We start from the raw sequence: 27,260 nt of genomic DNA, 5'->3' as shown, positions 1-27,260 counted from the left end.
ATAATGTTCCAAAGTCATATATCAGTTCATGATATCCAATATTACAAATTTACTCTTTCTTATGGAGCCACGTCCAGATCGTCCACTCTCAAAATTTTGCCATATCTCTCCCCACATCCACCACTGCTGACGGCTCACCTCCAACTGCGCAACGCTACGCGCTGTTAACAGCCAACTACCCAACACTACAATGGCAAATATTCCAACAATGCCAACCAGCCACATACTGCACACAGCACAGCTAGTGACTTTCATACAGAGCGCTACATGACGTTACCAACATAAAAACCTAAACAGCCTACTTACATTAGGAATGAGAATTTTTGACGTGTTCTATAAGACCTGTGATTTTTTAAGCTTATAAGTACGTTTTATCCCGCAGGTTACTGTCTTCACTTTTTCGTCTTCCATCACATTTCGCACATAGTTACTTGTATCACTACCTAGTGCTAGTGCTTTGATGATCACTAAATTTTTTGTCAAAATAATCGATGATCTTCTAAAATTAGGGTGTTTGCTTCTTGTTACAGGGACGACCAAATGAAGGAAACGACTCAGAGCAGAAGACTGATATCTGGGACCCCTGCCTCATTCTTCGAGCGTTAAGACATGTGAATTAAGTGAACGGTTCAACACGCGGATCTATTTGGAAGCAGAAAGTAGGAAATGATACGGCTTGGAGGAGTATCTCAGAGAGAATGGAATAATACGTTTGCTGGTTGCAGACAACGGTCCATTCAGTGGCAAAGTCTGGCTCTCTGAACTCACTAATCTCCTGGAGATCCATCCGTGCTCAGTCATATCCAGGATATTCGTCACTCATAGATTCATCCGTACTGGTGGTGCGAACTGGGAAACGTACTGTCAGTGTGAGGTCTCCCCATGGTAAGGAACGATAGCAGAGGTGTGCTGATATCCTGACAGAGTCGGTACCGACGGAACCCAAAATGCAGTACACGATACCCGAGCGTGGAGACCTGAGGACGGAGATTGAGTCGCTCATCGCCAGCTTCACCAGGGACGTCGACCTCATCACCGTCAACGTCACCGACTGCACGAACGTGGAGATACCGTCCACACACCAGTACTACGCCAGTGAGTACACTCGTGATCCGGTTACACATCGGTTTCTGAAGAAGTTCGTTTGTACTTTGCTGTGCTCACAAGTGATCCCTTCATTTAATAATCTGTCCTTGGTGAGAAACCAAAGTTATGCACCGGGTGATCAAAAAGTCGGTATAAATTTGAAAACTTAATAAACCACGGAATAATGTAGATAGGGAGGTAAAAATTGACACACATGCTTGGAATGACATGGGGTTTTATTAGAACAACAAGAAAAAAAACAAAGTTCACAAAATGTCCGACAGATGGCGCTGGACAGCAAAACGTCAGTGACTGCTACCGTGACGGATGAGAGGTACACCGCATCATCCCCAGCCTGGCTGATAAACACCTGCTGGAACGTATGATGTTTATGCAGGATGGCACTCCACCCCATATTGCTAGACGCATGAAAGATCTCTTGCGCGGGTCGTTTGGTGATGATAGTGTGCTCAGCCGCCACTTTCGTCATGCTTGGCCTCCCAGGTCCCCAGACCTCAGTCCGTGCGATTATTGGCTTTGGGTTTACCTGAAGTCGCAAGTGTATCGTGATCGAGCGAAGGGATGCTGAAAGACAACATCCGACGCCAATGCCTCACCATCACTCCGGACATGCTTTACAGTGCTGTTCACAACATTATTCCTCAACTACAGCTATTGTTGAGGAATAATGGTGGACATATTGAGCATTTCCTGTAAAAAACATCATTTTTGCTTTGTCTTACTTTGTCATGCCAATTATTGCTATTCTGATCAGATGACACGCCATCTGTTGGACATTTTTTGATCGTTTGTATTTTTTTTTTTTTTTTTGTTCTAATGAAACCCCATGTCATGTGTGTCGATTTGTACTTCTCTATCTACATTATCCCGTGATTTATTCAGTTTTCAAATTTATACTGACTTTTTGATCACCTGGTATAACTTTTTGAAGGAAATTTCCGCCAGTTCACTGGAAACTGCTAACCACTTTTCTCTCCCGTACATGATTTATAGCCAGGCTGAAGCACCAAAAAATGTCCAGCCTGCTTAAATGACACGCCATCCCGAAGTAACGTGTATCATTTTGGCTGGTCGGACATTTCAACTTGAGAACGGCTATAAAGTCGAAGTCACGATTGTGATAAGTAAATGACCAGTCATTAATTATTTATATGTCCGCCCCCGGTAGCTGCGTGGTCAGCGCGAGGGACTGTCAATTCTAAGTGCCCGGGTTCGATTCCCGACTGGGTCGGAGATTTTCTCCGCTCAGGAACTGGGTGGTGTGTTGTCCTAGTCATCATTTCATCCACATCGACGCGCAAGTCGCCGAATTGGCGTCAAATCGAAAGAATTGTACCCAGCGAACCGTCTACCCGACGGGAGGCCTTAGTCACATGACATTTACATTTACAATAATTTATATGGCAGAAGGCTCTTTAAGAAAATTCCCTTTACTAACGAGGTCCGGAGTTAATGTCTGTGCCCACTAGGAAATAAACTTCCGAAAATGGCTTGCAAAAGCTAAGTTCTTTGGTGGAAACACCATCAAGAAAGTCGACTTCCGCAAGTTCCGCCTACTTCCGGAAATAGCTTCCCCAAGTTGGTGAAAACAGTTTCTTTCATTCCTTTAACGTCAGTACCGCCATTAGACTGTTGTTTATTTATAGTGTTACATTTAACCTTTCACAATCATGATTTCGGCTTCAAAATGCCATTATCAAGTGTTTTAAGTGTTATAATGGCACTTTGAAGCCGAAATCATGATTGTGAAAGGTTAAATGTAACACTGTAAATAAACAGCAGTCTAATGGCGGTACTGACTTTAAAGAAATATATTATGACTGTGACCCCACATTATGAAAAAGTTGTTAAGTTTCTTTCATTATGCCGCAAGTACCTGCTGATCTTTCCAGCTGCTACTTCGTTGTTATGGTCTTCAGCCGAAAGACCACTTTGATGCAACTCTGCTCTTCTATCCTGTGCAAGCCTTTCCATCTCTGATTAGCTACTGCAACTTACAACCTTCTGAATCTGCTTACTGTATTCATCTCTCGGTCTCCGTCTACGATTTTTACCTCCTACGCTTACCTACAATACTAAATTTTATTGTCATTTGACAGTAGCAAAGAAACGCAGAGAAATATTTGGAAAAAAATTTTCCACTTGACGTTATGAATAGCATTACTATATACTTATTTATTTATTTAAAATGATCTGATTAGGGCCAACAGGCCCTCTCTTACATCGGAACAGGGTTTCACACATGCAGTACCTTTCATACATCATATTTACCTAAGAAATAATTTGACAAATACTGTATTATTCAAACGATTTGAGTGTTTATAATGAGAATGTGAGTAAATAATACAATAAACTAATAAAACCAATACTGACAGTACTTGTACTATTGTTGCTGCTGCCATTAATACTGGTAATAGTAATAATAATAATATAATAATGATAGTGGCAGATGTAAAAAGACTTTGTAAGTGTACAAAATAGATGATCTCTGGTATAGCGAGCTGGGAAATGAGGAATATCTGGTTGGACAGAAGGATGTACGAGGGTAACGTCAGTGCACAGGGACAATGGTAATTGTCCTTGCTTTAGTAGATGAGTCAGTATCTTCTGAAGCTGGAGAAGTTATTCAGTACTGTAATATAATGCGCGTGGTTATTCCAGAGTTCTTCAACTTTTTTGGTTGTCTCTTCCTCAGTTGCGAGTAATATTACGGTATATTGATAATTTTTACTTATGGACCGTCTGACAGCAACTGAATAAAACACAATTTTAGTGCCATACTCGTTTCGCCTTTATTTTCTGCAAGGCATCATCAGTGGCCTGGAATATGTACGTATGTTAGCTATTTAATTTACATTTTTGTCACTGTGCCTATAGGTTATAAACAGTTCTGGTGGTTGGTATATCCTATTAAGTAGTAATGTTTTGAACTGTACTTATAGGTTGCGTTGACAATTTCTTACATATTACGCTCCTGTTGCATTTTTGGTGTTGTTCTTCTGTTCTTCTTCTTATGAATGCCAATTTGCGGTTTTTTCCCCACATACCACAGCACTAGAAACTGAACGCTGGTTTCAATGCAATGTTTTCGTTTCTGTTGCCGACTGTCAAATGTTTTACCAAAGATCGAATGTTATTGCCAAACTTTCGAGTGTAATTATTGAAGTATCTGTGATGTGTTCGTGTATGCATTTGTGTGTGGGTTTGTGTATATGTGAGTGTGTGTGTGTTTTGATGTGATGTAATTTTTTTGTGCTGTGTGTGTGTCCACACCATCCGGACACACACACACACGCCACAAAAAAAATTATACCACACAAAACCATACACACACACACACACACACACACACACACACACACACACAGCACAAAAAAATTATATCACACCAAAACACACACATACACACAAAGCACAAAAAAATTATATCACACCAAAACACACACACACACACACACACACACACACAAATGCATACACCAACACATCACAGATGCTTCAATAATTACACTCGAAAGTTTGGCAATAACATTCAATCTTTGGTAAAAACATTTGACAGTCGGCAACAGAAACCAAAACAATGCATTGAAACAAGCGTTCAGTTCATAGTGCTGTGCTATGTGGGAAAACAACCGCAAATTGGTATTCATAAGAAGAAGAACACCACCAAAAATGCAACATGAGCGTAATATGTAAGAAATTGTCAACGCAACCTGTAATTACAGTTCAAAACATTACTACTTAATAGGATATACCAACCACCAGAACTGTTTATAACCTATAGGCACAGTGACAAAAATATAAATTAAATAGCTAACGTATCTACATATTCCAGACCACTGACGATGCCTTGCAGAAAATAAAGGCGAAACGCGTATGGCACTAAAATTGTGTTTTATTCAGTTGCTGTCACACGGTCCATAAGTAAAAATTATCAATATACCGTAATATTCCAGAGTTCTGCTACTGAGAAAGACTTCGAGTGAGTGGCTGAATGATGGAGTGCGACAGAAAGGATTTTGCTACGATAGGAACGGTTGTTCCTGCCGTTTTGTTGAGACAATAGCGTTAAGGTCGAGAAGAGTTTTATGACCAGGCGAAACTACAATCGTCTGGCTATAACTGCGGGGTCTTTGCTCTGGGGAATGGCTCATTAAACTACAGCATATGAAATACCACTTCGCTTTATTATATGAATGAATAAAAAGTTTTGCTTAACAAGCCTTTGCCACAGGACTGCTTCATAATTTACAATTGTCACTGACTGTTAAAGTATCACTTGATGCACTAATGAACAAACCGTTGTCTTGAAGTACAATGTTCAACATTTATAAAAGTGCATTTCCGTGTGAGATTTGATCAACGCTTTAATCCTAATCTATGCTGTTGACTGCTTCCGCTGAAGTCACGAACTTGGGCAGAGCGCTTCCCTGCTCGGCTCTATATCGATCTCCGTGTGAGGGCGCTGCTATGGTGAGAGAGAGAGAGAGAGGGAGGGAGGGAGAGAGGGTGTGTCTTCTTCAGCCTCTCCCATTCGTCGTTGTGGATAGCAGCGAGACGTTTTTAAGTGTCTGTGGTATCTATGCGCGTTGCGGACGTTGCTGTGGCACCAGAATATCTGGACGACACTACTGAGCGATATGAGAGACAGCAAACGTTGACGTGACAGTAAAGAAGACGGATGGTATGGAAATCTCTGAACTTATCTGCATGCATCCAGGATAGCTGTACATACGATGGTGAAATATGATCAAAGAATCGGATATCGCAGATATACCAAACACCGGCATTCACAACCAGCTCCAGACGCCATGAGATATCCTGAGAAAGGCATTCCAGGATAACACCGCTGTAATCAGTAATTGGAAGTATAAGCGTTTGTACAAGGTTGTTTTTTTATTTTAGGTCACGGAGAGATGCTGATGCCATCTTACACATAGCAATTACGAGCCCAGTCCATTTTAGATTCTCGTCTATTATCACTCCTAGACTCTTTGCTAAAGGAGAGAAGTTGATATCCATCTCCTTTAGGGTTAAGGATGGTAGTGGTTCTTGATATTTAGGACTAATGATCCTAGAGTGACCAACCAGTACCACTTAGGTTTTGGATAGGTTGAGCTTTAGCCCTGTATCCTACGCCCATTTTGATAGTGCACGGAGGTAGGTATTGAGATTCTTGATAGTAATCCTCAGTTTATTGGTTTCGCACTTAGATACAATTGGAAGTCATGACACAACACTGACGTACAAAGAAAGATGCGGGGAGTCAGATACTACGTCCCTCCATTCCGACTTTATGGTACCGGACATGACGCATTGCAGGTATGAGCGAACCCATTGCACTGCACTTGGCGAGAAATTTAGGCTGCTAAGCCCGGCAAGTAAAGCGTCAAAGTGGACAGGTCATAGGGTTCGTTGAAGTTTAACAAACACGTGATAGGCGCCTCTTGTGCGTCTACTGCAAGCTTCAGGTCATCTGTTACCGTCATTAACGCAGATGTTGTCCTGAGATGATTGCGGAAACTTGACTGGTATTCGCCTGGTAAGTTTTTCTTAGTTAGGTGGTTTCCTAGCTGGTCATGGACTACATATTCTAAGGCACTGGACGGCACCGGAAGAAAGCGTATAGGTCGGTAATGTCGGTAATGTCTTGACAACATCCTTTTTAGGTGCTGGTTTAACTAGTCCCTGTTTCCAGGCCTCAGGTAAAACACTTGGCCGGCCGGTGTGGCCGAGCGGTTCTAGGCGCTTCATTCCGGAACCGCGCGACCGCTACGTCGCAGGTTCGAATCCTGCCTCGGGCATGGATGTGTGTGATGTCCTTAGGTTAGTTAGGTTTAAGTAGTTCTAAGTTCTAGGGGACTGATGACCTCAGATGTTAAGTCCCTTAGTGCTCAGAGCCATGTGAACCATTAAAAAAAAAAAAACACTTGTGGGTAAGAAGTGGTTGAAGATATCTGTTATAGTGGGAAGTAGTGGGTCAATAATAAGCTTCATCATTTAGAATGTGATGCCATCTTGTCCAGTAGATGCTGATCTGATATGCTTGATGACTTGGTTGGCGGTATTGCAAATCACGTGCTTTAGACAGAATTTTTCGTGGCTACGGTCGTTTACCGCCGTAAAGTAATCAATGAGCCTCTGTTTCGTTTGTCGTTCAGTTGTGGTTGCAGGTAAATGAAAATCAGTGCGAGGTAATGTCTATAACAAAGAGAAATAACTACGTAGTATTGGATTACTAAATTATCAGTAAAAATCTTGAGTGTAACTCTTCGTGCAAGCATTTAGGGCCGTGCGGTGTAGCCGCGCGATCCGAGGTGCCTTGCCACGCAGATTCGAGTCCTCCCTCGGGCATAGGTGTGTGTATTGTCCTTAGCATAACTTAGTTTCAGATAGATTAAGTAGTTTGTAGACCTAGGGACCGATGACCTCAGCAATTTGGTCCCATAGGAACTTACCACAAATAAAAAAAAAGTATTTAGGGATAATGCTAGGAAGCGCTATGTAGTGAGATGCTCACGTGAAATCAGTGTTAGGGAAGGCAAGGAAAAGACTTAGATTTATCGGAAAGGGTCTGGTAAAATGCAGTGCACTGGTAAAGAAAATAGCATACAGGTCGCTGGTGCTTCTATCTCTAGAGTATTGTTGCAGTGTTCTCACATTGTTGCAGTTATTATCAAGTAGCCATGACAGAAAACATGGATCGATTTCAGAAACGGTATCATTACATCAACACACACTGTACTAGGATCAGAACAAAACAAATCGGCAATTGTCCATATAAAAGTAGACCAAAAATGCTTGGAGGATTAAAGGGCGTCCTTTGAAAGAAAGTGACATAGTCTTGAAAACTTGTTGTGTGAATTGAGAGAAACTGCATTGGAAAAAGTTTCCCAGTTTAGCCTGAGGTACTAACAAACAGTCAGCAACAATCCCAGCCCAAACCTTGAAAGAAAATCTTTGTTGATGACGTGATAACGCAATAATGAGGATTCTTGACAGTGGATTCTCGACAGGCCATACTTGGTGATCTTGAAAATTTACTATCTGCTCCCATTGAAACGAAGCCTTACAAGTGAACAACACAACTGTACGAAACCGAGTGTTGACACATTACAACGAAAAATCAGCCAAAGTCTAAATTTCCCTTTCTTATGTACTTGATGGCTAGTTTCAGACCAGGATGCATTTTCAAATCGTGCATATAGCCAAAGTGGTATTTATAAATTTGCAATAACCATGTCAAAAATATAGACGTATTACGAAGTGCAAATGAACAGTGCATCCAGATAACTGTATTCTCTGCAACTTTGCACTTTATAATATGCATAAATTTTTCACATGGCTTTCGTATTTTTAAAAGTAGCATTTTGACTATGTGCATGATTTGAAAATGGATCCCGGTCTGAAACTATTCATCAAGTAAACAAAAAAGGGAAATTTGCAACTTTGGCTGGTTTTTCATTGTACTGATTAACAGAAGTTGCTGACTTGCAACTATTGCAGCATGCTGGAAGTTCGTGTTGACACATTGCTGCATGAACTATTTGCATAAGTGTACCCTTGCAGGAAAATTCAGCAGCTGATAGCACCTGCACACGCTGTACAAAGTACGGATACGGCAGGTTCTCATGTTTTCCTTCACTTAGTACGTGAATGAAAAAGGAAGTAAAATCGATAATTAGGTATGATGTACCCTCCACCATGCCTTGTACAAAGACTTGTGATTGTACAGGGTGTAACAAAAACGTATGGCCAAACTCTCAGAAAGCATTCCTCAGATGTAGAGGAAGAAAATATGTTATATGGACATGAGTCTAGAAACGTTTTGTTTACATTTTTCAGCTCAGTTCCGCAACTCTTCTATCATTCTCATGGTAGACACACAGAAGAAAAACGTATCAGCACAGTATGAATCACTTCCCTAACTGAAATGTTCGAAATAGCCGCTGTTAGCAAGGATACAAGTATCAACCCCCCATCACACTGTTTCCCTGATGCACTGATGTATCCCTGGATAATTGCGCATTGTTTCACAGCATTCCTCAATACCGATACGATGACACTGTAGGTCTTGTGCAGGGGTTCTGTACACCTTTCAAATTCCCCCACAAATAAAATCTAGGGCTTTACGTCCGGATAGCGTGCATGCCAAAGAATTGATCTATCCATCTGTCAACGAATCGATTATTAAGATGCCTAGGTACATTAACACTGACATGAGTAGGGGCTCCGTCGTACATGAATTACATTTTTTTTTTAGCAATCCACAAGGCACATATTTTAGTAGTACAGATAGAGTATTCTTTGAGGAAGCATGGGAAGTTTCTCCACTAAAGCTGGTTGGAGGAACATGAGGTCCTAACAAATATTCAACAACAATACCGGCCTCAACGTTGACAGAAAATAATTGTTGATGACATAATAGCACAATTTCGTGCAACTCTCGACAGCCCATACTTGCTGATAGTGAAAATTTACAATCTGATCCCACTGAAACGAAGCCTCATCCATGTCCCACAGATTCTAGATTGCGTTTAAATCCGGGTAGTTTGGTAGAAGAAGAAGGCAGCAGAGGATCAAGTAGGTAAAAAGACGAGGGCTAGTAGAAATTCTTGGGTAACAGAAGAGATACTGCATTTAACTGATGAAAGGAGAAAATACAAAAATGCGGTAAATGAAACAGGCAAAAAGGAATACAAACGTCTCAAAAATGAGATCGACAGGATGTGCAAAATGACTAAGCAGGGATGGCTAGAGGACAAATGTAAGGATGTAGAGGCTTATCTCACGAGGGGTAAGATAGATACTGCGTACAGGAAAATTAAAGAGACCTTTGGAGAAAAGAGAACCACTTGCTTGAATATCAAGAGCTCAGATGGAAACCCAGTTCTAAGCAAGGAAGGGAAAGAAGAATTGTGGAAGGAGTATGTAGAGGGTCTATACAGGAGCGATGTTCTTGAGGACAATATTATGGAAATGGAAGAGGATGTACATGAAGATGAAATGGGAGATATGATACTGCGTGAAGAGTTTGACAAAGCACTGAAAGACCTGAGTCGAAACAAGGTACCAGGAGTAGACAACATTCCATTGCAACTACTGACGCCCTTGGGAGAGCCAGTCCTGACATAACTCTACCATCTGGTGAGCAAAATGTATGAGACATGCGAAATACCCTCAGATTTCAAGAAGAATATAATAATTCCAATCCCAAAGAAAGCAAGTGTTGACAGATGTGAAAATTACCGAACTATCAGTTTAATAAGTCACAGCTGCAAAATACTAACGCGAATTCTTTACAGAAGAATGGAAAAACTGGTAGAATCCGACCTCGGGGAAGATGGCAATATTGACCCTACGACTTGTCTTAGAAGAAAGATTAAGGAAAGGCAAACCTACGTTTCTAGCATTTGTAGACTTAGAGAAAGCTTTTGAAAATGTTGACTGGAACACTCTCTTTCAAATTTTGAAGGTGGTAGGGGTAAAATACAGGGAGCGAAAGGCTATTTACAATTTGCACAGAAACCAGATGGCAGTTATAAGAGTCGAGGGACATGAAAGGGAAGCAGTGGTTGGGAAGGGAGGGAGACAGGGTTGTAGCCTCTCCCCGATGCTATTCAATCTGTATATTGAGCAAGCAGTAAAGGAAACAAAAGAAAAGTTCGGAGTAGGCATTAAAATCGATGGAGAAGAAACAAAAACTTTGAGATTCGCCGATGACATTGTAATTCTGTCAGAGACAGCAAAGGACTTGGAAGAGCAGTTGAACGGAATGGACAGTGTCTTGAAAGGAGGGTATAAGATGAACGTCAACAAAAGCAAAACGAGGATTAAGGAATGTAATCGAATTAAGTCGGGTGATGCTGAGGGAATTAGATTAGGAAATGAGACACTTACAATAGTGAAGGAGTTTTGCTATTTGGGGAGCAAAATAACTGATGATGGTCGAAGTACAGAGGATATCAAATGTAGACTGGCAATGACAAGGAAAGCGTTTCTGAAGAAGAAAAGTTTTGTTAACATCGAGTATAGATTTAAGTGTCAGGAAGTCGTTTCTGAAAGTATTTCTGTGGAGTGTGGCCATGAATGGAAGTGAAACATGGACGATAAATAATTTAGACAAGAAGTGAATAGAAGCTTTCGAAATGTGGTGCTACAGAAGAATGCTGAAGATTAGATGGGTAGATCACATAACTAATGAGAATTGAGGAGAAGAGGAGTTTGTGGCACAACTTGACCAGAAGATGGGATCGGTTGGTAGGACATGTTCTGAGGCATCAAGGGATCACCAATTTAGTACTGGAGGGCAGCGTGGAGGGTAAAAATCGTAGAGGGAGACCAAGAGATGAATAAACTAAGCAGATTCAGGAGGATGTAGGCTGTAGTAGGTACTGGGAGATGAAGAAGCTTGCACAGGATTGAGTAGCATGGAGAGCTGCATCAAACCAGTCTCAGGACTGAAGACCACAACAACAACAACAACAACGCTCTGTACGACGCAAAGGAGAAATTTGAATGAACACTCCGTTCACTGTGGCTTACATTCAGCTAGATATTAGCTGAAGCTCCCACTGTGGAGAAACGAACCAGCCAGTTAGTTAAGTGTCCTTGCGAGGACTGAGAGGGCATTTTAATACGCATGCTGCTACACCTGTGCGTGTCCATATCTCCATATTTCAAGGCTAGGGATGAGTACATGTTTTCTCACATAACGAGAAACATGGGAGAGTTTCTGCTGGATAAATCAGCAAAGGCTTATTTAGTTTCTATAGGAATTTCAGTGGATGAGAGCAGCCATGCAGAGGACAGCTCACTGCAGCTAAGGCAAATACCACGAGCTGTGGCGTAAACTTGTTGGTTCACCAGCTTGCATCTACTGTAAACTCGAGCGACCCTTGCTAATCTTTTGCTCAACTTGTCACAAAACTAACCATCCTCCGTAGACTTGATTGTCATCCTAGATAGTACCGAACTTTGAACTGGAATCGGATGATTTATCGTAGTACTGGCCAACACCATGACGTAGTCGTAAGAATAATTTTACTATAAAAATACAGCGACCAGCCACCTTTTTAATGCGTTTTCTTTATGCCAATATGCATTTCCGGGTTTGCACCCATCTGGCACCCAGCTGGCAAATTACATGTATCTTCAGTTTCTACAGTGGTACAATATCGACAGCAGTTTGAATGCTGCAGCTGGCCTGTGCAAAAGCAACGATTCCAATCATTTACTTCAATTTCGCGAGTTTAAAGTTACACACTATCAGCTATTCATTTTGCTTACATTCTCCTCTCCTTGTTTTTTCTTGGCTTTTCTTCTTTTTGTAACAACACAAACACTTTTTGTCACGTATTTTACACAGGCGCACTGCGTTATCCGCCATGTTGTCGACTGACAGTTTTTGTTGACATACAAGCAGTTCATCTATGGACAGAGTTATATTTTACGAAAGTTTTGAGGTTCTAGATAAGCTACTGCTTACTAAACATTGACTTGGGTGATAGAAGTATATTAAGTACGATGTATACAATTTCGTTTTTTTGGGGGGGGGGTGGTTACTTAGTCAGTATTGAAGATAATAAACTAACATAACACATTTATACAAAGCAGTAATTCATTCATTTACAATATAACAAATACAGAATTAAGATTTTTATGTTGTATCTTATTACATGTATTTGTTGGGTGTATATTAAATTATGTTATTTCTTGATTGTGCTTAGTAAGTGGTTTGATAAATAGAGTGTGGAATTTTTTCAGAAAAATTCGGTTTGATTACTCTGTTTGGTTGTTAAGTATGTCAGAAGGGGATGCATGTTTATGTGAATAAATTTAGATTTCTGCTAGGAGGTTCATTCTTTTTCCTTTGTTGGCTAGGTGGAGAACTTTTATGGGATATGTCTGTTACTTGATGTTCTTCTTCTGCTACATGTTGGGCAAATGTGGATTTATTTAAGTTTTTTAAACGAAGAGCATCCATGTGTTCTCGAAACCGTGTGTTGAAGTTTCTCCCTGTTTGGGCTATGTATGTTTTTGACATGAGTTGCAGTTAAGTTTGTATATTCCTGATTGATTGTACGGTTTGGTATTATTTTTAATGTTATGGATAGCTTTGTCCTTTATTTTGTTATTTGTATAGTAGCTGATTCTGATATCTGTTCCTTGGAACAGGTTTGCTATTTTATATGACAGTTTTCCTACAAATGGCAAGCTTACATATTTTTCTTTTGGCCTTGTTGTGGTTTTCTTTAATGCTTCTAGTAAACTTCTAGTTAAAATTTACCATTGTGGGGTTTAGGATTATTTCAGTTTCTGAGGACGGTATGTGTTCGTTTGACAACTGTCATAAGATTGTCAGATTGTAAACTGGGTAAATGCATGTATTTCTGTGATAAGATTGCAACATTAAACCAAAGTTATTTACAGCTTACGCAGTTGTTGTTCTGACCTCCAAACCTTACATGCTGCACGGTCGGCTTCAGCAACTCCATCAAAAACTGGCATGTGACTGGACTGCCTGACTCTCCCGGCTGAACCGATTAATTCACCTGTTTCTTCAAATTTCTTGATCACATTCTTGAGTCCATTTATTGACACGGAGCCTCTTCACAGCTGTTTCTGTCGGCAATACTCCCGTAATGCAGAGCTGCTACTGCTGCAGTTCTGATAAAACAACTAGCAGTGCACCGTCTTTCTTCTCAATAGTCAAAGCATTTCGTACACAAAACTTCAACTTTCTTGAATCTTTACACCAATAGTCACTTCACAAATGTTCACAAACGGCAGTCAACATATTGACTTAATTTTATCCATTGTTTTTCAGTGTTTCGTCCGCGACTGTTTTACTTTCGTAAAATGAAGAACAAACCGCCTTCAGTCACAAGTTGCGTTTATTTATTGCACTATGCATTTCGAGCCCTGGAGGCTCATCTTCCGGTGCTTTTTAGTGATTTACATCAGGTTTTTTAGTTGTTTGCCTGTTGATATTACATTTTTGTGTTACAACATGTTATATTGTAGATATAAGTTTAACAGCGTTAATAATATGAAAATAACTTACAGTTTAACATTGTATGATGTCTGCTTCTGTTGTGCAGTTGGTATACACAATATACATCTTTAATTTTGCAGTACATAATGTGATATATACATAGTCACACACTTTTTTCGCACATTGTAGTAGCAGAACGTAAACATGCAAGGGATTGTCGTTCATACAGATGTTCTACTTCTAAATATAATCGATTTTCTTGTTTCACAGAAGATAATATGATATAGTATTATTAGCATACAGATATTATAATAATAATTATCTGGCACCATGTTGTAGGTTGTCAGGTGTTTGTACTATTATAGATTTGATTCCTCAGGAAAAAATAAACTTTTAAAGGTGTAGAAATAATTGTGGCTGTTAAACTCTGTTTGTTCATTCAACAAGTTTTCGGAATATCTTTCTTTGTGTAGCATTATTTCTAGCTGCTCTAGTAGATTAAGTTTTTTACTGTTGGGTTCTGTGTGAAGTAGAGCTAGGCTGTTGTGGATGTCGTCAAGTCTGTGTTTATGAATATGCATGTGGTTAGCTATTGTGGATTTTTCAAAATGGTTTAGTCGAAAGGCGTCGGTGTGTTCTTCAATCCGTGTGTGGAAGGTTCTTCCAGTTTTTCTCCACAAACAGCAAAGTGTAGAAATAATTGTGGCTTTTAAACTCTGTTTGTTCATTCAACAAGTTTTCGGAATATCTTTCTTTGTGTAGCATTATTTCTAGCTGCTCTAGTAGATTAAGTTTTTTACTGTTGGGTTCTGTGTGAAGTAGAGCTAGGCTGTTGTGGATGTCGTCAAGTCTGTGTTTATGAATATGCATGTGGTTAGCTATTGTGGATTTTTCAAAATGGTTTAGTCGAAAGGCGTCGGTGTGTTCTTCAATCCGTGTGTGGAAGGTTCTTCCAGTTTTTCTCCACAAATAGCAAACTTGGATACCACTTACCTCACACAGTGAACACAAACAAGCCAATAACACAACACAGTGGAATATGTAAATTACAATGTAACAATTGCCCTGCATTTTACATAGGAGAAACTGGAAGAATCTTCCACACACGGTATAAAGAACACACCGACGCCTTTCGACTAAACCATTTTGAAAAATCTACAATAGCTAACCACATGTATATTCATAAACACAGACTTGACGACATCCACAACAGCCTAGCTGTACTTCACACAGAACTCAACAGTAAAAAACTTAATCTACTGGAACAGTTAGAAATAACGCTACACAAAGAAAAATATTCCGAAAAATTGTTGAATGAACAAACAGAGTTTAACAGCCACAATTTTTTCTACACCTTTAAAAGTTTATTTTTTCCTGAGGAATCAACTCTATAATAGAACAAACAGCTGACAACCTACAACATGGTGCCAGATAATTATTTTAATAATACCTGTATACTAATAATACTATATCATATTATCTTCTGTGAAACAAGAAAATCGATTATATTTAGAAGTAGAACATCTGTATGAACGACAGTCCCTTGCATGTTTACGTTCTGCTACTACAATGTGCGAAAAAAGTGTGTGACTATGTATATATCACATTATGTACTGCAAAATTAAAGATGTATATTGTGTATACCAACTGCACAACAGAAGCAGACATCATACAATGTTAAACTGTAAGTTATTTTCATATTATTAACGCTGTTAAACTTATATCTACAATATAACATGTTGTAACACAAAAATGTAATATCAACAGGCAAACAACTAAAAAACCTGATGTAAATCACTAAAAAGCACCGGAAGATGAGCCTCCAGGGCTCGAAATGCATAGTGCAGTAAATAAACGCAACTTGTGACTGAAGGCGGTTTGTTCTTTTTTACAACATATTGACGTTGAAAAAGTAAACATTTCACAATATGACTTCTTACCGCGCCATATTTCCACCCGCTGGTAGAAGTGGAACTATTATTCTTTCAGCATACTCCGCGAGCGCATCTATTAATGAACGTTCGTGGTACTATCTTTTACTAGTCACGTACTATCTTCTTAAACACAATATCAATAATTAAAAAGCCTCTCTGTCCTCGGTAACTCACAGAGACAAGCCAGTCCATTCAGGTTACCGGTGTGGTGAAGGTTATAGTCTTCCTTCAGATGTGCCGAAGTTTAGTTGCAATTTCTCAGTGAACCTTCCGATGATATAAATGACTGTTTTTATCGGCGGAAGTACACCTTACAGGAAAAGTCTTTGTAAAAATACTGTATCTTCCGTTGTGGTAATATAATTCATTTTCAGTTAAATATATGTATATCAGGTTCATTTTAACTGCCTAGATAAGGTACTATCCTTTAGATTCTTAATAAATTGTCTACGTCGTGTCAGAATAGTCTTTTGCTGTGCTCAAACAATGACACTTCGACTTCGTAAAATTCTCTTGACCAGAGATATTATTTAAGAGTTCTGCTGCGTAACGTTAACATATCACTTTCGATTACTTTCTTCTTAAATGCGGATCACTAACTGATAAGAAACTATAATCATAATTATTCGTATAAGTTCCAGTGTCCACCTGTTCGTCAAACAGCCTTTTAATCCAAAATGTAGATCAGTAAGCCCCGCAGATTTTAATGATGTCAAACAATCAAACAAAGGTATTTCACTCACAACACACAACAAGAAATTTAATAATTTTTTAGCGTGGTTTATTTTCACTGATGTAAAGAGTGATGTTCCACTGCCACTGCTTACTTCACCCGCTTAGGGGCAGGTTTTCCTTCTTTTTTTTCCCTAAAGTAGCCTCTATCCTTCCTTAGGTTTCAGTCTATCTCCACAGCAAATTTAATCTAAATCGGTTCAGTGGTTTAGTCATGAAACCGTAACCTACAGTGTCCCTTCAACGTTTAGCAATATTAGTATGGAAGTATGAATTAAGGGCTTTGTGGATTGTATAAGCATTGTACTCTAGCTGCTATACAGGCTGTGCTCGCATATCAGTAAAAAGAAATGGAATGTTCTAACGGATTTATTTGCCGGAAGAACTTGTTTGGGATGTTAGGCCACTTGATGTATGATGATAAAATGATTATGAGGAAAACACACACACAACTAGTCCCGAGCGGAAAACACCCTACCTGTCTGGGAAACGAACCGGGGACCGCATGATCGATCGTCAGCAGACGCTGTCTACAACATCACGAGCTATTGATGCGTATCATCACATTTGTTATTATCAGTTACGTTCACAGCACTGCGATAATTTGTGGACTTTCTAAAGTGATTAATCAGCGCTAAACTGACGAAAAAAATAAAAAAAACTAATTCGGTGCAGCGTAAATTTTATAATATTTTCAGGATATCCTGCTCTTTGATAGTTGGAAAATGTCTTGATTAGCACCTTGAGCTGCTAATAAAATCGTTATTTGAACAACCAGTTTCGGTCGACTGAGCATCATCATGTACTTAAAAGAGTTTACAGTATCGTATTAGGCGAATATAAAATTATTGATTTCGGTCTTTGACACAATTTAAGAGGGGGAAGGGGGGGGGGGACAGCTATGCGATCTGTCGATTTAAAACATGTGTGGACAAAAATCCTACGTCAGGATCGCAAATTTTCTTTGCTGATTACCGGTTTCAGCTCGCTACCATGCGATCTTCAGATCTAAAAATACAGAAAACTGCGTATAAAAAGTGATCGATACAAAGTAAATTCAATACTTGAATTTACATTATGTAATACATACCAATCTAAAATGTTGTTCAGTGTGTGACACTAAATACACATCGTAGTATTTTTCAGACATAAGTCACCCTAGTTAAATACAGAAAATCCTATTGGCATATCAGGAAAATATTAAAACGTGACACAATAAAAACGGAAAAATGTATGGTGAGTAATATGAAGTACCTTACCTAAAGTGAAAATCTTAGTTGGGTTATGTACATTGGCAACGTCAATCACTAATCAAATGTAGTTCCAGTGCCCATTTTGCCACAGACACGGAGAAACGATCGACAGCAATGGTGGCTGCATCGCCCATGAGTGGAAGTAAAGAAGATACCGTTTCTAACATTCATATCAAGAAGAAGGAAGTGTGTGTGTGACACTTGTTGGTTATCAAAGCCGTTGATCGTGCTGGTTGCATCTGGCATCTAGACCTCTGGTTACGATGTTACTCCGTCCTAATATTCAGTATTGAGAAATTGCTTTTTGGTTAGTAACATGGCTATATTTTTATACTTAAAACGATGTTATGTCTCCAGTCGTAATTCCCTGACATTCAATACTTCCTGTTTTTTTGTTTTTATTATTTATCGAACAGATAATACTCAGCACTGATTTATACAAATGTACTGATATACGTCTAATTTCTTAGGTCCATATAATGTAATTTTATAAAAAAATTCATTCTATTAATACCCTTTGCTTTATTACAGTCACTTGCGTATTCAATGCCAAAGCCTTGCAGACACACACAAATTACGCGAAGCGAAATGTAGTGTGAGGAGGGCTATGCGAGAGGCGTTCAATGAATTCGAAAGTAAAGTTCCATGTACTGACTTCGCAGAAAATCCTAAGAAATTTTGGTCTTATGTCAAAGCGGTAGGTGGATCAAAACAAAATGTCCAGACACTCTGTGACCAAAATTGTACTGAAACAGTGGATGACACACTAAAGGCCGAAATACTAAATGTATTTTTCCAAAGCTGTTTCACAGAGGAAGACTGCACTGTGGTTCCTTCTGTAGATTGTCACAGATCGAAATAGACGACAGAGGGATAGAGAAACATAGAGTGCGTGAAGGAACTTGCCCCCCTTGTTGCAGCGGTGTACCGTAAGTCTCTAGAAGAGCGTAGCGTTCCAAATCATTGGAAAAGGGCACAGGTCATCCACGTTTTCAAGAAGGGACGTCGAACAGATGTGCAGAACTATAGACCTATATCTCTAACGTCGATCAGTTGTAGAATTTTGGAACACGTATTATGGTCGAGTATAATGACTTTTCTGGAAACTAGAAATCTACTCTGTAGGAATCAGCATGGGTTTCGAAAAAGACGATCGTGTGAAACCCAGCTCGCAGTATTTGTCCACGAGACTCAGAGGAGCATAGACACGGGTTCCCAGGTAGATGCCGTGTTTCTTGACTTCCGCAAGGCGTTCGATACAGTTTCCCACAGTCGTTTAATGAACAAAGTAAGAGCATATGGACTATCAGAACAATTGTGTGAGTGGATTGAAGAGTTCCTAGATAACAGAACACAGCATGTCATTCTCAATGGAGAGAAGTCTTCCAAAGTAGAGTGATTTCAGGTGTGCCGCAGGGGAGTGTCATGGGACCGTTGCTATCACAATATACATAAATAACCTCGTGGATGACATCGGAAGTTCACTGAGGCTTTTTGCGGATGATGCTGTGGTATATCTAGAGGTCGAAACAATGGAAAATTGTACTGAAATGCACGAGGATCTGCAACGAATTGACGCATGGTGCAGCGAATGGCAATTGAATCTCAATGTAGACAAGTGTAATGTGCTGCGAATACATAGAAAGAAAGATCCCTTATCATTTAGCTGCTATATAGCAAGTCAGCAACTGGAAGCAGTTAATTCCATAAATTATGTGGGAGTTCGCTTTAGGAGTGATTTAAAATGGAATGATCATATAAAGTTGACCGTCGGTAAAGCAGATGCCAGACTGAGATTCATTGGGAGAATCCTAAGGAAATGCAATCCGAAAACAAAGAAAGTAAGTTACAGTACGCTTGTTCGCCCACTGCTTGAATACTGCTCAGCAGTGTGGGATCCGTACCAGATAGGGATGGTAGAAGAGATAGAGAAGATCCAACGGAGAGCAGCGCGCTTCGTTACAGGATCATTTAGTAATCGCGAAAGCGTTACGGAGGTGATAGATAAACTCCAGTGGAAGACTCTGCAGGAGGGACGCTCAGTAGCTCGGTACGGGCATTTGTTGAAGTTTCGAGAACATACCTTCACCGAGGAGTCAAGCAGTATATTGCTCCCTCCTACGTATATCTCGCGAAGAGACCATGAGGATAAAATCAGAGAGATTAGAGCCCACACAGAGGCATACCGACAATCCTTCTTTCGACGAACAATACGAGACTGGAATAGAAGGGAGAACCGATAGAGGTACTCAGGGTACCCTCCGTCACACACCGTCAGGTGGCTTGCGGAGTATGGATGTAGATGTAAAAATTAATTGGATGGCAGCGCTATCTGGCAGCCAGTTTCCGTGTGGCCATGACATTACATCTCGACCAGTTGGCTGACAGCTGTCACACAGAAACTTACATGTTCTTGATACTAATGTTGCGAACGATAACTTGTTTACATCCATTCATGGGCGATGTAACTATCACTGCTGCCGATCGTTTGTACATACATCTGACAAAATTGGAACTGTAACAACATTTGGTTAGTTATTAACGCTTTCAGTTCACCTGACCAAGATTTTCACGATAGGTAAGGTAATTCATATTACTCACCATATATTTTTGAATTTTTATTGCGACACATTTGTTATATTTTCACGTTATATCTATAGGATTGTGTATTTAACTGGGGAGACTTTGCTCTAAAAAATACGACGCTGTATTGGTATGTGTTAAACATTGGAAATTCAAGTACCGAGTATGTTTTTATTGTCACTTCTTATACGTAATTTTCTGTATTTTTAGATCTGTAGACAGCTCGGTAATGAGCTGAAACCAACAATCAGTAAAGAATTTGTATTTTTATCTACATACCTTTTAAAATAATTGACGTCAGATAATAAAGCCATGAAACTGTCAAAGTAGTCACATCGTAATATCAATTACATAGTCAATATACACTGAAACGCCAATGAAACTGGTACCAGCATGCCTATTCGGTTACAGAGATATGTAAACAGGCAGAATACGGCGCCGCGGTTGACAACGCCTATTTATACAACAAATGTCTGCCGCAGTTTTTACATCACTTATGCCGCTACAATGGCAAGTTATCGAGATTTAAGTGAGTTTGAACGTGGTGTTATAGTCGGCGCACGAGGAATGGGGTAAATCTCCAAGATATTGAGAAGTGGTGATTTTCCGGTACGACCGTTTCAAGAGTGTACCGCGAATATCAAGAATCCGGTAAAACGCCAAAGCTCCGACATCGCTGCTGCCGGAAAAAGATCCTGCAAGAACGGGACCAACGACGACTGAAGAGAATCGTTCAATATGACAGAAGTGCAACACTTCCGCAAATTGCTGCAGATTTCAATGCTGGGCGATCAATAAGTGTCAGCGTGCGAACAGTTCCACGAAATATCATAGATATGGGCTTTCGGAGCAGAAGGCCCACTCGTGTATCCTTGATGACTGTAGACACAAAGCTTTACGCCTCGCCTGGGCCCATCAACAGCGACAGTAGACTGTTGTTGATTACTGGAAACATATCTGGCTGCAATTTTATTAAATAAAATTACTGGAAACATGTTCCCTGGTCGGACGAATCTCGTTTCAAATAGTATCGAGCGGATGGACGGGTATGGAGACAACCTCATGAATCCATATACTTATATGGTTATGGTGTCTGTTCTTTTGGACATGTCCGAAAGAACAGACACCATAGCCATATAAGTACACTCCTGGAAATTGAAATAAGAACACCGTGAATTCATTGTCCCAGGAAGGGGAAACTTTATTGACACATTCCTGGGGTCACATACATCACATGATCACACTGACAGAACCACAGGCACATAGACACAGGCAACAGAGCATGCACAATGTCGGCACTAGTACAGTGTATATCCACCTTTCGCAGCAATGCAGGCTGCTATTCTCCCATGGAGACGATCGTAGAGATGCTGGATGTAGTCCTGTGGAACGGCTTGCCATGCCATTTACACCTGGCGCCTCAGTTGGACCAGCGTTCGTGCTGGACGTGCAGACCGCGTGAGACGACGCTTCATCCAGTCCCAAACATGCTCAATGGGGGACAGATCCGGACATCTTGCTGGCCAGGGTAGTTGACTTACACCTTCTAGAGCACGTTGGGTGGCACGGGATACATGCGGACGTGCATTGTCCTGTTGGAACAGCAAGTTCCCTTGCCGGTCTAGGAATGGTAGAACGATGGGTTCGATGACGGTTTGGATGTACCGTGCACTATTCAGTGTCCCCTCGACGATCACCACTGGTGTACGGCCAGTGTAGGAGATCGCTCCCCACACCATGATGCCGGGTGTTGGCCCTGTGTGCCTCGGTCGTATGCAGTCCTCATTGTGGCGCTCACCTGCACGGCGCCAAACACGCATACGACCATCATTGGCACCAAGGCAGAAGCGACTCTCATCGCTGAAGACGACACGTCTCCATTCGTCCCTCCATTCACGCCTGTCGCGACACCACTGGAGGCGGGCTGCACGATGTTGGTGCGTGAGCGGAAGACGGCCTAACGGTGTGCGGGACCGTAGCCCAGCTTCATGGAGACGGTTGCGAATGGTCCTCGCCGATACCCCAGGAGCAACAGTGTCCCTAATTTGCTGGGAAGTGGCGGTGCGGTCCCCTACGGCACTGCGTAGGATCCTACGGTCTTGGCGTGCATCCGTGCGTCGCTGCGGTCCGGTCCCAGGTCGACGGGCACGTGCACCTTCCGCCGACCACTGGCGACAACATCGATGTACTGTGGAGACCTCACGCCCCACGTGTTGAGCAATTCGGCGGTACGTCCACCCGGCCTCCCGCATGCCCACTATACGCCCTCGCTCAAAGTCCGTCAACTGCACATACGGTTCACGTCCACGCTGTCGCGGCATGCTACCAGTGTTAAAGACTGCGATGGAGCTCCGTATGCCACGGCAAACTGGCTGACACTGACGGCGGCGGTGCACAAATGCTGCGCAGCTAGCGCCATTCGACGGCCAACACCGCGGTTCCTGGTGTGTCCGCTGTGCCGTGCGTGTGATCATTGCTTGTACAGCCCTCTCGCAGTGTCCGGAGCAAGTATGGTGGGTCTGACGCACCGGTGTCAATGTGTTCTTTTTTCCATTTCGAGGAGTGTATATCTTTCTGGCAATACCGGCCATGACCTTCTTCTTCTGTGAGGATGCTCACATATTCGCCGAACTCTTACGGGATTTGGTAAGAATGTCTTCCACGAGTAATGAGTGTGTTGGGGTGGGACACTACTAATGTAGTGTGTGGACATACAAGGTGAGAATGTGGGTTATGCGGGGGGCGTATGCGAGATAGTCCCTGCAGTCGCACTGTCCTCTGTGTCCTCGGTGGCTCACATGGATAGAGCGTCTGCCATGTAATCAGGAGATCCTGGGTTCGAGTCCCGGTCGGGGCAAACATTTTCACCTGTCCCCGTAGATATATATCAACGCCCGCCAACAGCTGAAGATATTAATATAATTCTAATTTCATGAATCCATGGACGCTGCATGTCAGCAGGGGACTGTTGATGTTGATGGAGGCTCTTAAATGGTCTGGGGCGAGTGCAGTTGAAGTGACATGGGACCCCTGATACGTCTGGATACGACTGTGATAGGTGACACGTACGTAAGCATCCTGTCTGGTTACCTGCATCAATTTATGTCCATTGGGCATTCCGACGGTCTTGGGCAATTCCAGCAGGACAATGCGACATCCCACATGTCCAGAATCGCTACAGAATGGCTCCAGGAACACTCTCCTGAGTTTAAACACTTCCGCTGGCCACCAAACTCCCCACACATGAGCATTACTGAGCATATCCGGAATGCCTTACAGCGTGCTGTTCATAAGAGATCTCCACCCTCTCATACTGTTTCGGATTTATGGACAGCCCTGCACGATTCATGGTGTCAGTTCCCTCTAGTATAACACTACCGTCTGCTACTGCTGTACCATAACCTTAAAGCTGGAAACAGGTTTTGAAATATAACTGTTTTGTTAAAGCAATTGTGGAATAAAGCAACAGAGCAGTGTTACCCTCTGAGAGGAATTTTGTTATGTTGACCGTGTTGCACCTAACGGAGGTGGCTTATCGGAACAGAAAGTCAGAATTACGTAAATATTTGAACAGTAACAAACAAAATTTTGCCTATTTGCACTGTTTAACGGATAAAGAAAACGGTCGCCAGCCTAACTAGGCAAGAGAGTGATTAACATTCTCGTTCAAGAAAATAGTTATTAGTAACTTTAATGGATAAACACAACCTATACTTTGTCACACGCGAGTGCAGTGAACTCTGACACATACATATGTTTATGGTAAGATTGAAACTAACAGTTAGAGCAGCACCAACTATTTGCAAAATTATGACAGATACCGAAACACACTATTAATTTCAGGGCTTACACAAACTGAGTGGTCTCTATAACATTACCATTAACATTCCCTCCAGGATCATAAATTGGACATAGGTTAAGTCTCTCTCAGTGAAATACTTTACTATTTAAAATGAAAGTTAGTTGAAATTCGCTGACAGGTTACTTGTCACTGTCTTTCTAATAAATAGATTATGGTTTTCATAAATAGAGATCTTTCCGTTACTTGTTACCTAGCATTAGCACAATAGACAGACTGTGTATCTTGTTATACTATTAATATGCATTTCCAATACACAAGAGAGACAAACACTTAGCAATCATGAACATGTAATTTTCTACCATTGCAGTTTCCCACTTTTACTACAGCGAAAGACAATGTTGACAAAATTGCAAGAAGCTGACTCACCTTTTAGAATTTACTACAGACTACAATGTGATCATTTACTTTATAAGCCTCAGTATTAAGAACTTTTAATTTTGAAGTTGGCAACAGCACTTTAATAAGCAGTTTTAATAGGAATATTTTCAGCAAACAACATTTACAGTACTTTAACTCACTCTCTTGCCACATCAGCTTTAACTTTCTTTTTACTATGTTGAAGAGGCATTAATGAGCAAAATACTGGGCTTTAATGTTCTTTTAGTAAGGACACTCGGATATCACTTTAGCTCAAACGGAGAGGAACCTGAGAGGAGAAAAATCAGGGTAGGTACATAAATTCAGATATAAATTACCTTATATTTGAACGCACTAACACATCCATTAAGCTGATCCTTCACTGTACATCATTGTAGTATTCCGATGTAATGATTGCGCATTGTGGTGGCCACTGCATGTTGTTAGGTGGAATTGCAGGTAGAATTGCTGGACTCTGTCATTTCTTGTTGGCGATGATTGATACCAATCCCAGAATTTTTCCAGCTATTTATCCATTCTTCCGAGGCATTTGGAAAGCGGCAGGAAAAGCCTCTCTCGGAACCAGCACAATATGCAACATTTACATGGCAGTGCACAGACTCGTAGCTCGACCCCGACTCGTAGCTTGTCCCCGACTGACTATCAGTTCCACCTTTTCTAAATAGGCCAACCACAATTTGCGCGCGCTACACAGTTCCGTTCCCGAGAGGAAACCATTACACCTTTTACATACAAACTAACTAAGAACCCTAAGTGAGGATCAGCAGTTTACATAGCAGCAACCAAACACATTAAATAAGACAGAACATTTGCACATATTGATATTTCTACAAAAAATTATTCATTCAGAAATTACAATTATATATAGTAAGTTTTGTTCCCTCCAAATGGGACAAAGAATTTAAATGACAGATACACTACTTTGCATTGAACCAAACCATGACATCAAAGTTTTAACAAAGAAAAGAGTATACAATTTTGTGTTATCTATTCAATCAAACAATATTTACAGAAGCTCAACGATGTAACATTAAATAAAACAAAAGCAAAATAAATCTATACAGCATAAGAGCTATGGTGTTACACTAGCACTATTTCAGACATTAGTCGAGTCCATATTACGTCGTGCTGCGCTACTTCTGCGTGCTCGCTGGGGCTCTACACGATATTAGGCAGGTGTACCAGTTTCTTGGGCTCTTCAGTGTATAAACTGTGCTAGGGAGTGTAGTCTTTCATGTTACATAAGCAGTTGGTCTTAACGCTGCGTAACATGAAAGAGTGCATTACGTAGCACTGTTCATGTACTGGTAATGTAATGCATATTAGGAAGTGACAAATATTTGATATTATTATCAGACGCCACTTATTTTATATTCGCCTACTATGATGTTGCAAACGTTTTTAATAACCGGGTGATGTCCAGTCGACTGTAACTAGATGTTTAGGTAAGGTCAAGGTGATAATCATGAGATTTATGTATTTTTATAATGTTTCTAAATGCAATAACATTAGCTCCTGTCACATGTCTGCCTATTGCCCGCAGGAGTACTTGCACATCATAATCAAATATAGCCTCACAAAAAGATTCCCTCGTTCCACAAGTAAAGACACGACGTCTCTCCATATATGTTGTACAGCATTTAAGTGACGGCATCGTTGTGTGTCTTCAAGAGCTTTCAGAAGCTACAAGGAAGTTCTGCGACCAGCTTGTGACTAATATTAGTACGGAAGTATGGATTATATATGTTGAGGGTTGTATAAGCTTTTGACCTTTGTGGTTTACAGTGCAAAGTATGTCCTCTAATGACGTGATTACTATGAATATCAGCCAGCTACAATGCTTTTTACATGGTTTATATTTTATAAATAACTTAACGATGAACACTTTTCGATATGTTGCCATCATGAGGTGCTCTGTAAATACATAAGTAAAAGGTGGTCTTAATACGACGACCTGCAACTATGAGTAGAAAATTTATATTAATTTCAAATAACTTTCGGGAATTCAGCCAGGTAACACTTTCAGCGACCGCCGATATTTCGGCGGGAGAACACCCCTCCATTTTCAAGGCAAACTGCAACGGACAGGCGGGGTACATGCAAATTTGAAACATCCTTCTTGGACTGAAGCAGGAAAGATAACACACGCACTGAAAACTAGTGCCGCCAAAGATGACCAAAGTCAGAACTATCAATAGTGAAACTATGTATTCACAGGTGAGGTAGCATTGACTCTGTCCCTCTGTTTTTCGAGAAGGGAGAGAGCCGGATTCCAAACAGAGTTTAAACAGAAACCTCCATACCTGTTAACGAGGGTGCTCGCTAATTTAATCTCAACTGCCTCCCTAATTAATACTGTCGCAATAGCTGGACGTGCATGCCAATATCTCGGTGTTGTTATGTATCATGGGGTG

At 40.8% G+C, this 27,260-nt stretch overlaps 1 protein-coding gene across 2 annotated transcripts in view; it reads left to right on the top strand.

Moving 5' to 3' along the window:
- The first annotated feature begins 834 nt into the window (after positions 1-834).
- Positions 835-27,260, top strand: part of LOC126106586 (organic solute transporter alpha-like protein) — a 128,048-nt gene continuing 101,622 nt past the window's right edge. For both annotated transcript variants that reach the window (XR_007523373.1, XM_049912931.1), the window contains exon 1: positions 835-1,095. Coding sequence is in view for 1 of the 2 variants with exons in the window: in XM_049912931.1 (XP_049768888.1) it covers positions 948-1,095 (148 nt within the window). In the remaining variant the exon portion in view is untranslated. The remainder of the gene's footprint in view (positions 1,096-27,260) is intronic.

The sequence above is a fragment of the Schistocerca cancellata genome, chromosome 10, assembly GCF_023864275.1.
Source record: "Schistocerca cancellata isolate TAMUIC-IGC-003103 chromosome 10, iqSchCanc2.1, whole genome shotgun sequence".
NCBI classification, from domain to species: Eukaryota; Metazoa; Arthropoda; class Insecta; order Orthoptera; family Acrididae; genus Schistocerca; species Schistocerca cancellata.
The sequence above is the reverse complement of the archived record's forward strand: the minus strand, read 5'-3'. Positions and strand labels throughout refer to the sequence as shown.